This window comes from Carcharodon carcharias, chromosome 4 (genome assembly GCF_017639515.1).
Source record: "Carcharodon carcharias isolate sCarCar2 chromosome 4, sCarCar2.pri, whole genome shotgun sequence".
Taxonomy (NCBI): domain Eukaryota; kingdom Metazoa; phylum Chordata; class Chondrichthyes; order Lamniformes; family Lamnidae; genus Carcharodon; species Carcharodon carcharias.
In genome coordinates this window covers 108100545-108114149 of record NC_054470.1, presented here as the reverse complement: position 1 = coordinate 108114149, position 13605 = coordinate 108100545, and the positions used below count along the sequence as shown (strand labels likewise).

The following is a 13605-nucleotide window of genomic DNA, read 5'->3' as shown; positions in this document are numbered from 1 at the left end:
TGTTTTCCACTCACTGGGTGTGAGTGGTCCCCCAGCTCCAAAACATTGGATATTCCTATTTTGAAAGGATTGGTCAGAATGAGGTGCAAAACCCGGGGCTGAATCTACCAGGTGTGCAGGGGCGGGCCCAACATGTAAAATGACGCGCGGTGATGTTAGACGTGCATCTCAATGTCATCGCGCATCATCTCACTATTTCGTTCAGCGGGCACACACCATAGGTGGCTGCGCACCGGCCGAAATGTCAAGTCTATTAAGGCCATCAAAAAGTAATTAAACTAGTTAAGAATGCTGCCCGTCCAACCTTAAGCTTAGCGGGCAGGTGGACAGCCCAGGCGGCCTTCGCATTTTTAAGGAAACCTCACCCACGGGTGGAATGTGTAGGGCGCGAAAGAGCGCGGGCCCCCGACTCTCCCTCCTCCCCCCGCCCGCAAAGGTAGCGCTGAACACTACTGGCCGCACATTAAGCTGGGTGGGCCTTAATTGGCTCGCCCACATAAAATGCCGGTGCGCAGCCAATCGCAGGCGGCGATCGGCTCCACACCCGCCACCGCCCGCTCCCGCCAAGCCCGTCTGCCATAGGAAAAATTCTCCCCCCTGAAAATTAGCTAGTTTTAGATAACTAGCTGAGTTTGGTATCAAGCATTTAAGTGGCTGAGTGAGGCAGTATTGTAGTTGAATCTCAGATCACAGAAAAGAGTGACATCTATTCATCAGTTTTGTGTTTCTTTCTTCCCCAATAGGTGTGTTTGCCTTTGGACTGTTTGCTACGGATATATTTGTAAACGCAGGCCAAGTGGTCACGGGGAGCCTAACCCCATACTTTATAACCGTTTGCAAACCCAATTACACAGGAGCTGATTGCCGTTCCCATTCCCGATTCATAACCAACGAACGCATCTGCACTGGCAACCCCGAAGTCATTGCAAACGCACGAAGGTCCTTTCCATCGAAGGATGCATCTTTGAGCATCTACTGTGCCTTGTATGCCACGGTAAGAGCGTGTTTCATCACAGGTGTCCTTCACATGGCTGATGCACTTCCATTCTAATGGCTGGGCCCATGTTCTGGAATTGAATTTTGCTGTCCCACCTTAGTGGCTTGGTTGCAGGGTTTACTTCTTCATTTAATATCACAACTACAATGGAAAGGTCCTTGCCCTTATATAGTGCCTTTAATGTCGTAAGTGGGGCCCCATGGTGCTCCACAAGAATGTTATCAAACAAAATTTTTGTTGACTTGGATTTTGACTTGGATTCAGGGGTAGAAGGTACTATAGCTAAATTTGCAAATGACATCAAAATAGGTGGGAAAGTAAGTTGCAATGAAGAAATAAGAAATTTACAAATGAATATGGACAGGTTAGGTGAATGGGTAAAAATTTGGCAGATGGAGTTTAACATGGATAAATGTGAGGTTATCCATTTTGGTTGGAAGAATAAAAAGGTGACTTATTATTTAAATGGAGAGAAACTTCAGAATGCTTCAGTGCAGAGGGATCAAGATGTCCTCGTGCATGAATCGCTGAAAGCTAGTACACATGTACAGCAGGTAATAAGGAAGGCAAATGGAATTTTGGCATTTATTGCTAAAGGAATAGAGTATAAAAATAGGTAAGTGTTGTTGCAACTGTACAAGGCATTGGTGAGACCGCACCTGGAGTACTGTGCACAGTTTTGGTCCCCTTACTTGAGGAAGGATGTAGTTGCATTGGAGACGGTTCAGAGGAGGTTCACTAGATTGATTCCAGAGATGCGGGGCTTGTCTTATGAGGAGAGATTCAGCAGTTTAGGCCTATACTCGCTATAGTTTAGAAGGATGAGAGGAGTTCTAATTGAGGTATATGAGATGCTTAAGGGAATAGACTTGGAGTGGATGTTTCCCCTTGTGGGGCATTCTAGAACGGGAGGCCATAGTTTTAGGCTAAGGGGTGGTAGATTTAAATCAGAGATGAGGAATTAATTTTCTCAGAGGGTCGTGAATCTGTGGAATTCACTACCTCAGAGTGCAGTGGATGCCGGGACACTGAATAAATTTAAGGAAGAGATAGACAGATTTTTAATTAGTGATGGGTTGGAAAGTTATGGGGAGAAGGCGAGAAATTGAAATTAGATCAACCATAATTGTATTGAATGGCGGGGCAGGCTCGAGGGGCTGAACTGCCTACTCCTGCTCCTAGTTCTTATGTTCTTATGTAAAATTTGACATGAGCCACATATGGGGGTATTAAGAAAGGTGACCGAAATCTTGCTCATAAAATGTGTTATAAGGAGCATTGTAATGGAATGAGAGAGATAGGAGGTGGGAAGGTTTAGTGAGAGAGCAGGGAGAGAGTAGGGCCTTCATGAGTGGAAATTCTGTAAATCAGGAATGCGCAAGAGGCCATAACAGGAGGGGGCCCAGAGATTTTTGAGGCTGGTAGGTTTGGCAGAGTTTACAGAGATAGGGAGGGCACGGGCTTGGTGGCATTTGAGAAAAAGAATGAGAATTTTCTTTTAAATCTGAGGCAAGGACCAATGCAGGTCAACAATTAAAGGGGTGACGGGTGAATGGCACCTGCTGTGAGTTGGATACAGAGTGAGGGCGGCAGAGTTGGGGATGAGCTGAAGTGTGTGGAGGGTGGAAGGAAGGTAGGTCGCCAGGAGTGCATCAGGATAGTTGGGCACAATGCAGTGCCCACGCTCATGGCAAGTTTGGTAGTGGGTGTCATTTAATTGGGCAGGAGCATAGCAGGTGAGAACTCTGCTGCCTTCCTGCCATGCCCTGATTAAATCTGTGACTGGGAGGTCCGTAGATGACTATCCTGCCTCACTGCCAATTTGAGGCCCTTAAGCGGGCAATTAATGCTTACTTAAGGGTCTCATCCCACTGCCGCTAGTATTCACCCAGCGGCAGGCAGGGGACTTGCCATGTGGGGAACCTGAAAAGCAAATCATGTTGGTACTGCTTGCGGGCTTCCAGAGAGGGTCCCTCATTGAAAGGCACTCAGTACCTGATGGAGGGAGCAGGCACCAGGAAGTAAGGGATGTCGGGAATGCTATTTTAATACATTTGCATCTCATTATAAGCCCTGCTTGCCAGAATCATTCCCCCACGCTGGATCATTTGGACACATTGGCATGATTGCATGGCGACATGTTTCAAAACTGTACATTAGCGATGTTCACCTGGCGAGCTGCACTTTGCTCCGTATGTTGAGGTTTGTTTGCCCACCTTGCTTTAAGCAGTACTTGTGGTCATCAGTACCAGGCAGCACCACATCACTTCTTAGGGGGGGGGCTCACGTGCAGCTCTCTACCTACCAGATCAGCCAGAAGTCAAGGATGGTTTTGTACGGCTGCAGGGCTAGGGCTTGCTTGGGGGAGGGGGAGAAGTGGCCTCAGGCAAGGGAAGAGGCTGCAGGTCGAGAGCTATACTGGGGAAGGGAGGTATCCCAGGGTGTGCGGGGGGGGGGGTGTGGGGTGGAGTGGGGGGGCACATGTTGATCTGTGCAAGTGGCCTCAAGATGTTGAGGGCTGAGGAGGCAGTCTCCAGAGGAGATGAGGCCTGATGGAGATGTGAGGGTGTGTGTGAGAGAGAGAGTGGTGATGTCCCTTGAGCTGACAGTGAGTGAGATGCCAGTGAATATGTGATGGTCTTGTGTGTGTGAGTTTAGAGTGATAAGATGGTTGCCTTACCTTGGCGGCACAGATGAGATCATTTGTCTGTTTTTTCCACTGGATGGACGACCTCCTGTTTACAGCATTGGCACTGACCACCTCTGCCACCGTCTCCCAAGCCAGAGTGGTGAGACTGCGGCCAGAATTGGGGGTAGAGGACATGTGGTGGGCCTCCACAGTGTCCAGAAGGCATCCCAAGGATGCATCTCTGAATTGAGGGGCTGCACGCTCCTTGGCTTTTGATGCCATGTCTTCATCAGAGCAGTACTGGGCTGCAAGCATTGAGAAGTGTGTGCGTAGCTGCAGTTTAAATATGCTGTCCTGGCGTGAGGAAGCAGTGAGGTAACGGTGTGGCAGGCAACTTGGAAGCCGCCTGCCAGCGAGACGACGTGTTTCCTGTGGCTGCGTAATTAATGAGGTGGGAAAGGGACAATATGGCGTGAAAACCCACCATTGCGGCCAGTGGGTAAAACAACTTTTTTTTTCACCCACTACCACGCTTTGTGCAAATCTGGGACAATTCCACCCTCAATATTGTCCCTACTGAGGCCCAATATCCACAACTGAAATAGAATATGTTTAATGTAAGAAAAACATTGCACTCTGTGTATAACACATACAGATGCTTGTTAATACAGCATTGTATTGGCTTCAGCTAATGTCGACAATTACTGGATGTTTGAGCAGAATCTAAGTCACTGGATTTGCAGCTGTGATTAATCTATCCTGGTAATTATCATTTTCTATTTTTAAAATATTAATCCCTTAACCATCATCAACATTAAAAAAGGAAAGCAATAAAAAAACATTTTCCAGCGCTTTAGCAAATTGGATCAATTTTCCTTTTCATTAAAAATGGATCAAATTTCTAATGAAGTCAAATGATTCCTCACTTAAACTCCCCAACCCCCCTGTCTACTCTACTCCACGGTATATTTGATAGAGGGAAGCAGAGCCTTTGATTGTGAGCACTATAAGCCAGGGAGTCACTTAGCTATGCCTCAAGGATTTTGTCCATTTAATCACAGGTATCAGAAGTAATTTATCTTTGTTTACATGACAGAAGGGCTAACTCCTGGATTCCAACATATCTCAAAGTAAGCAAATTATCTATCTTTCTAAATTGTTCTTGTTCCGAAAAAAAATGGGCTTAAATTAATAAGCAAATTTCTTATTTCTGTGCAAGTCCTAACTCCCCTGTTTGTTAATCTGTTTGTCTGTAAACAATTTATCTCAAAAGCCAATGGTCAGATGCCAACTAAACTTGGTATTCAGGTAAGGCATGGGCCAAGGAAGAACTGTTCAGGTTTTGGCGAAGATATGGATCCAGATCCTTGAATTTTATAAAGGAACAATTGGGAGATAGAGCAGATTGACTTTTTTTTAAAGTATATTGTCGATTGCTTTAGAATGTTGTGGATTGCCTCTGTTGTAGCTGCTGCAATTAGTCACAGCTGTCAAAATGTGAGCAGAGTTTTCAAAGCAGGTTCTTGGATGTGGATTGGCCTGAAGCCTCCTCAGTGCGATGGAAGCCCTTAATAAGGGAATTTCTTTTTTCAGTTTTGCAATTACAGAATATCAACCAGGCAGAGAAAAACCTGAGAAAAGAGCTGTGTAATTGTAATAACATTGAGTTATCCCAGCATGGTGGAGATACACGCTTTACTGAGTGCCCTCTTCACTTGTTGCACATACTATTGTTGTGCACTGCTAGCAAAATATACCAACTAATTGCACATTCTGTTACACTAGTTGAAAGCTGACCTGCTGTTTGGTGATATTTTGTTCCTTATACTTACCATTCAACATAACTGTCAGGGGGGACTGAACAAGCTGGGGTTCTTCTCTCTAGAATAGAGAAGGCTGAAGAGGGACCTAATGGAGGTCTTTAAAGGAGTTTCATTGGGTAGATGGAGAGAAGGTGTGGGAGAATCTAAAACTAGGGGTCATAAATATAAGATAATAACTTTTTAAAAATCCCAGTAAAGAATTCAGGAGAAGCTTCTTGCCCAGACAGCATAGAATGTGCAACTCACTACCATTTGGAGTGATTGAGTCAAAGAACACAAGTGCCTTTAAGGGGAAGCTAGATAAACACGTGAGAGAGAAAGGAACAGAAGGATATGTTGATTGTGTTAGTTGAGGAAAGGTGGGAGGAGGCTCATGTGAAGCAGCTCTGGCATAGATCAGATGCATGGGCCGAATGGCCTATCTCCATGCTGTAAACTCCATGCAATTTTGAATTTTTGCCACACAGGCTGCTGTTGCTGTCAAGAAGAAATCACTTAGAAACCAATCTGACAGAGATACCAGATTATTCTTCATGATGGTTGCTGTCAGGAAGATGGAGAGTCAGGAATCAAGGTTGTCAACTGAAAACTTTGGAAGAGAAAAGCAGACTCTAAGGGCTGGATTTTGCCATTGGCGAGCGAGGGTGGGACCCGCTCACTGACGTATAAAATGAAGCGCGATGACGTTGGGCAGAACTCCTGGCGTCACTGTGCCCCATTTAAATTTTCAGGAAGGTGGGAGTGCAGCAAAATCAGCTGTGGGCCAGACAACCTGTCAATGGCCAAATGAGGCCATGGACAGATCAATTAAAGTAGTTAATGGACCTGCCCGTCCAACCTTAAGGTTGTCGGGCAGGCCAGGAGCCCTGGCGAGAAGTGAAAAAAACATGAAACCTCATCCACAGGCGGGTTGAGGTTTCATGTAGGGTTTTAAAAATTTTAATAAAGTTTTTTTGGAAATTATGAACATGTCCCAACTCATGTAACATTGTCACATGAGGGGACATGTAAGGGAAATTTTTGTTTTCTGTTTTTAATATTTTTGAAAGTACAGCCGATCTCCCTGCGGCAGCACTTAGTCTCAGGGAGATGAATGTGCTCTTTCAGGCACACACGCGAAAGAGCGCACTCTCAATTTTGGGATTTCCCCACCCCCCCCCCATTAATTGGACCACCCACGTAAAATGACACCACACCTTCGATCGGAAGTGCACCCTCAAGCACCTGCCCATCAACATCCTCCCCCAACAGGGGGAAAATTCAGCCCCAAATTTCTGCTGCCAACACAGAACACTAAATAGTTTCCCAGAGTAAATGGAAATAAATATGGGGCTGAATTTTTAGCCTCAATGGGAGTGGGCATGGAGGCTGGCGGGCACTGAAATTCATATCACTGGCCAATGTGAAGGTGCACAATCACAGGCCAGTTTCCCAGTGTTGGCGGAGGTGGGGGGTGGTGGTGGTGGGGTGGTGCGAGGGTGTGGGGTTGGTGTGGAAGTGGTAGGTAGTCACTTAAAGTCCCTAAAGACCTATTAAGGCCAATTGTCGAAGCCAGGTACCCGCAGGTTGTGGGGCATAATGAGGCCGCCTGGAAGTCGCCTCCTGGTGGCGGATTGGAGGGGGAGAGGTTTGGTGGGGTAGTGGCAGTACTCCAGTCAGACTTAGACCTTCCTGCCTGCCTGAGTTCAGAAGCAGCCACAGGCCGCACTGTTGGTGGAGGGGGTGGACCCTCCCCCCCCCACCCCCATTCCTTGCAAATGTTATACGATGTGCCTACAAGCCATTGTAATGTAAAGGTGCTCGGCAGAGCAAGGGTTAACATGGGACTGGAGAATAGCATCACCCACAGTATGGTGTATAAGTCACATGGTAGCAGACTGCGAGAACAGTCCAGAGAACACTCTGGAACCAGCCTGCATGGAGGTAACAGCACGATGCATGACAGTAACCTGAGGTCTGTAAATAGTTAAAGGTTAACAATAAAGAGTTCATGTTTAAAAATGTAAGTCTTAGGTTCTCATCACTGAGATACCTAGAGAACCCATATCACAACAGGAATGGCGACCCAGCTACAAAGATCTAATTTTTATTTTACATTCAAAAGCATTGGAGAGAGGGTGCCTTTTCTTAGGGTGCCCTCTCGCTCAACTACCTGCATCCTGCTGCTCCTGTAGGGCCTCCTATTGGCACCCCCAGCCGCTGCCCCCTGATCCAGCTTCCTAAGCCTGCTCTCCCTCAAGGAGGGTAACAGGTGAGTAACAGTTCCCTACATTGGGTGTGGGCTTCTGACCCCTGTTTGAGCCTGAAGGCCACAGGGAGAATCCTGCCCATGTTATCTTAGCTTGCAAAGCCAGGTAAAGGGAGATTCCAAGGAGAAGCCTAATGAATCCTGCCTGTAAGCTCATTTTGATGATAGAGCATTCATATGGAGGTTGGGATGAATCTAGTGGTAGCAAAGGAAAATGTGATGTATATGACTTTTAACAACTCTGCATCAATCGAAGGTGAATGTCACAATAGGGGGAAAATGCAGGGTGGGAGAATGGTTTCGTAGTTGGACTTCCTAATCATCGGACAAAAGTGGGAAAGGGAAGTCAGAATGGAAGAGAAAATAAAATATTAATAATGGGTTTTCCTGCAGAGTTGAATTGCAAATAATGCGAATATATAATCAAAAGGTAACTGTTGACTTTTTAAATTAATTGTTGCACCCTCAGCTCCATTTCCTCCAAGTCCTCATCTTAGTCCAGTCTTTTTTTCCCCCTCACATTTGTTCCTGAGATGTGGGCATCATTGGCCAGGTCAGCATTTATTGCCCCATCTCTAACTCAGAAGGTGGTGGTGAGATTCATTCTAGAGCCTATTCAAATAATACTGAGAAGCCTTTGCCAGACTGCATTTTGTCTCATGAATTCACCGCTCAGAGGATCATTAGCAAACTGTAGTTTGAGGAGTACAGAAGCAACAGTGTGCTGTTTTAAACATGTTTGCTGAAGGGATTCAGATTGAAGGGATTATTCTGCATTCAAAACCCTTGATTATGTATATTTTCAAATCAGCACCACTTGTGATATAATTTTGCAAAATCCCTGTGAAAAATACAGCACAAAGAATGGTGTTTAGATATCAAACCGCTTATGATTTATTCGAAGCTGCTCATACTCGATTAGGTCAGTGATTGACATTTCTGAGATGTGGGTAAGGCCAAAATACTGCGGATGCTGGAAATCTATATTAAAAACAGAAGATGCTGGAAAAACTCAGCAGGTCTGGCAACATCTGCGGAGAGAGAAACAGGGTTAATGTTTTGAGTCCGTATGACTCTTCCCAGCATTCTCTGTTTTTATTATATTAAAGTGTGGGGAGTTTTTTTGGTTAAAATTGCTGTTTTACTCATGTGACTCTTGTACGAGGTTTACAAAATATTTCACTTCACCAACTGTCCCTCAAAGGAATCTTCAAGACTGCTAGGCTGGATTGTATAACCCACCTAGTGGCCACTAGCGAGCAAAATCTCCATTAATATGGGCTAAAACTTTACAGTTCTCAGCACTGTGTGCGGTAATATTAACACAATTAAGTTCCTCACTCCTGTGCTCTCACAGATAAGATCAGATTAGCGGTGTCAAAAAATACTGTTCTAGTCCATCAAAGTAATTGTAAAGTTACAGTTCTGACTGAGGAAATTTTACCTTTTAGGGATTTGGAGCTAAAGTATTTTCCTGTCTGGAACCTTTCCAAGAGTAGAGCTTAGGCTGAATGTCATTGCCATTAATCTCTTTAAAAATGACTTCATTGAGTCCCTATATTTGCAGAAGCCTCCAAATGTGACTTTAAACCAATCTTGAGTTATTTATCTAGCTTGCAGGAATTAATGTTTCAAAGTAGCCTTATTGCAAAGAGCCAAATATGCATGTGCTTAATGCCTTCTAGTGGTCGAATGATGTATTGTCTCTTAAAATGCGGTTTAATAAACCATTCTGAGGATGCTGTGCAATACTTAAGCAATTCACCTTTGCAGTTCTGTTGAAGAGTCATGCGGACTCGAAACATTAACTGTGCTCCTCTCCGCAGATGCTGCCAGACCTGCTGAGTTTTTCCAGTTATTTTTATTTTTGATTTCCAGCATCCGCAGTTTTTTGCTTTCACCTTTGTTAATGCTTTTCTTTCACTTCTTGAGCTCTCTGCCCAAAGGCAGCTCTGAACCCAAAGCACCTCAACCTCCACCACAGGCAGGGCAAGGAGAACAAGGATTCAAACCCTGTGCTATTGGCATCAATCTGATCCACAGCAGCAGTCCAGTCAACTAACCATCCCCCAAGAGTCCAAATTGCTGTGGCAACATGCACTTTCTCAAGCATGTCATAGTTGAGCTGTGGATAGTGATGGTAGAGGCTCTAATTTCCTTTCCATCACATGGCTGACCAAGTATCTCTCCCACTTTTACTGCCTGCCATTGGCATACTTTGGAAGGATTTATAGATTCATACTCAATCTGCTTGGCCATGTTAAGACCATACCTTCCATGGCATTCAAGTCCTGGAGTGGGTCTTGAACCAGAGCTTCTACTTCAGAGGCAGGGATCCTACCCACTGTACCACAAGAGCTCCCTTTCTTTCATCACTGAGCTTTATTGTGGGTCAGCGGAACAGTATAGTTTGTTTGTATTGTCCTCTGCTTGCAACTAAGTAAATGCTGAATGTATAAGACCATAGGACTATAAGACATAGGGGCAGAAATGGGCTATTTGGCCCATCAAATCTGATCTGCCATTCATTGAGATCATGGCTGATCTGATAATCCTCAACTCCACTTTCCTGCTTTTTCCCCAAACCTCTTGGTTCCCTTACTGATTAAAAATCTGTCTATCTCAGCCTTGAATAAACTTAACGACCCAGCCGCCAAGGTAAAGAATTCCACAGATTGACTAACTTCTGAGAGAAGAAATTCCTCCTCACCTCTGTTTTAAATGGGTGCCCCTTTACTCTGAGATTATGCCCTTAGGTCCTAGGCTCCCCCACAAGGGGAAACAACCTCGCAGCATCTACCCTGTCAAGCCCCCTAAGAATCTTATATGTTTCATTATTATAAATTCTAATGAGTACAGGCCCAAACTACTCAGCCTCTCCTCATAAGAAAATCCCTACATACTCGGATTCAACCTAGTGAGCCTTCTCTGGAATGCCTCCGATGCCAGTATATCTTTCCTTAGATAAGGGGACCAGAATTTTTCACAATATTCTAGATGTGGTCTAACTAGTGCCTTTTATAGCTTTAGCAAGACTTACCTATTTTTATACTCCAGTCCCTTTGAAATAAAGGCTAACATTACATTTGCCTTCCCTATTACCAGTTGAACTTGTATGTTAGCTTTTTGGGATTCATGCACAGGGACTCCCAAATCCTTCTGTGCTGCAGCTTTCTGCAGTCTTTCTTCATTTAAATAATATTCACCTCCTCTATTTTTCCTGCCAAAGTGCATAACCTCACACTTTCCCACATTATATTCCATCTGCCAAGTTTTTGCCCACTCACCAATCCTATGTGGTTTCTCTCACACTCTCTCGCTGTAATTGTGCTTGTTTCCTCCCGCTGACAGTAAGGAATCTTGCCGCATTAACTTTTTGGAGTTGGAGTGAATGAGTAAAGACTGTTGTTGAACTGTCTTTTTTTTTGGACACCAAGGGAATCAAGAGACATGAGGGCAGGGAGAGAAGAGATCAGCCATGATCTTATTGAATGATGGAGCAGGCTCAAGGGGCAAAATGGCCTACCGTTCCTACTTCTTATGCTCTTATGTTCTTAATGAAAGGGCTTCCATTCAAAATGGATGGATAGTCTTGTTCAGACATGAGTGTGGGTTGGGTGGTTATTCTGCAGTAGCTAAGTGGGAAAGGGAAGGTTAACTAAAGGGTGGTATTGGTAGGCTACAGGACTAATAGAAACATAGAAAATAGGAGCAGGAGTAGGCCATTTGGCCCTTTGAGCCTGCTCCGCCATTCGTTATGATCATGGCTGATCATCCAACTCAATAGCCTGCTATAGAGACATAGAATGATTTGGACCATTCTGTTATCCTGACTGCCAAATGCGGAGAGGGGCAAAAGGGGTGTTATTGGGTGAAAGGGGTGTGTTATTGTTACAAAGCACAGCTACAGCACAAGATTACCACACATGGTCTCATAATTGGTGGGTGTAGAAATCAGTGGAAGATGTGGAGTGTGGAATTAGAGTTGAGAAGGAATGCAAAACAGTCTCCATTGCATCTGCTGTCTGTTATACTTCCTGATATTCAATATTTGGATGGGCCTCAGTCCTCCATGTCCTTACCCTTCCCTCCTCTAGCCCTACAATTCCCTCAGATCTCTGCACTTTCCCAATTTTGATCTCTTGTGCTTCCTGCTCCATCGTTGGTGGCCATGTCTTCAGTTGCCTGGGCTCTAGCCCCTGAAATTCCCTCCCTGACCGTCTCCTCAGCTCTATCGCACTCTCTCCTCCTTTAAGATGCTCATTAAAACCTTCCTCTTTCCTGTCCTAACATCTCCTTATGTGGCTTGGTGTCAAATTGTGTTTGATGATTCTCCTGTGAAGATTTCACTGTGTTAAAGGTACTGGCTGGGATTTTCTGTGCCCGGCCAGTATCGGGTGTGTTTGGTGGTGTGAGCAGACAATATGGCAAGAAGGCCAAAAATCGATTTCACAACGTCTTGAAACCAGTTTGTGATTGTCTGCTCTGCCCGCTGATGGCAGGCCACGTTCCCCATCATCAGACACCAGGAACCTCACTGTAATGCAGCAGCATATCATTATATGGTCAGCCTGTTGGATTCATCCTCTCCCACTGGATTGTCTGTCTACATTGGCAGGAAAACACGCCGACATGTTTCACAACATCATATATAAGATGTGCGCCTGGCGAGCTGCACTTTGCTCAGGACTTCAAGGTTTGTTTGCCTACCTTGCTTCGGGCAACACTCGCAGTCATCAGTGCCAGGCTTCACAGACAGCACCACATCACTTTTAGGGGCGCTCACGGATAGGTCTCTACCTACCAGATCAGCCGTATGTGGATGGCTTTTCAATGGCTGCAGGGTGAGGTCTTGCTTAGGGAAAGGGGGAGAAGTGGCCTCAGGCAAGGGAAGAGGCTGCAGGGCGAGGGCTGTACTGGGAAAGGAGGGTATCCCAGGGTATGTGTAGGGGCACATGTTGATCTGTGCAAATGGCCTCAAAATGGTGCGGGCTGAGGAGGCAGTCTCCAAAGGAGTTGAGGCCAGATGAACATGTGAGGGTATGTGTATGACAATGGGTGGTGATGTCCCTTGAGCTGGCAGTGAGTGAGATGCCAGTGAATGTATGATGGGCTTGAGTGTGTGAGTATCGAGAGTTGAGATGGTTGCCATCCCTCGCTGCATGGATGAGATCATTCACCCTCTATCTGCATTGGATGTCCAACCTCTTCAGTGCAGCATTGGCGCTGATCACCACTGCCATCACCTACCAAACCAGAGTGGTAATGTTGCTACCCCTCCTGCAGCCAGAACGGGGGTAGAGGACATCACAGCGGGCCTCCATGGCGTCCAAAAGGTGCTCGAGGGCTGCAGCTGTACTTTAAATGTGGTGCCTGGCGTGAAGAAGTGGCGAGGTGGTGGTGTGGCAGGCGAATCGGAGCCCACCAGTCATGGAAACAGCATGTTTCCCAGGAATGTATAATAATGTGGCGGGTTTGTGATGATTCTGCGTGAAAACCCACTATCGTGGCCAACGGGTAAAACAACGTTTTACCTGCCCACTACCGCACTTAGTGCAAAGCGGGGACGATTCCGCCCTCTATATAAATGCAAGTTGCTGTTAAATATGTATAACTGGTGGCAGATGCAACACCACTCACCTTGTATTTACTCCCAAGTTGAATTTCATCCCCGTGAACATTTGCTGTAAACAGTTTTGGGTTAGCATTGACTCTTGCACCTTAGTGTGATCGAAAACTGAATGAATAAGTGTTTGAAGCCTTTCAATGTCGATTATTTATAGCATTTTTCTTCACATTTTTCAATCAACATTACAGAATCACAGAATTGTTACAACTTAAAAGGAGGCCATTCGGCCCATCGCGCCTGCACCAGCTTTCCGAAAGATCAATTCCCTGAGTGCCATTC

At 45.4% G+C, this 13605-nt stretch overlaps 1 protein-coding gene across 3 annotated transcripts in view; it reads left to right on the top strand.

The window, feature by feature from the left end:
- Positions 1 to 13605, top strand: part of plppr1 (phospholipid phosphatase related 1) — a 130395-nt gene that overhangs the window by 101969 nt on the left and 14821 nt on the right. For all 3 annotated transcript variants that reach the window (XM_041186334.1, XM_041186335.1, XM_041186336.1), the window contains one exon: positions 744 to 994. In XM_041186334.1, coding sequence (XP_041042268.1) covers positions 744 to 994 — 251 coding nt within the window. The remainder of the gene's footprint in view (positions 1 to 743; positions 995 to 13605) is intronic.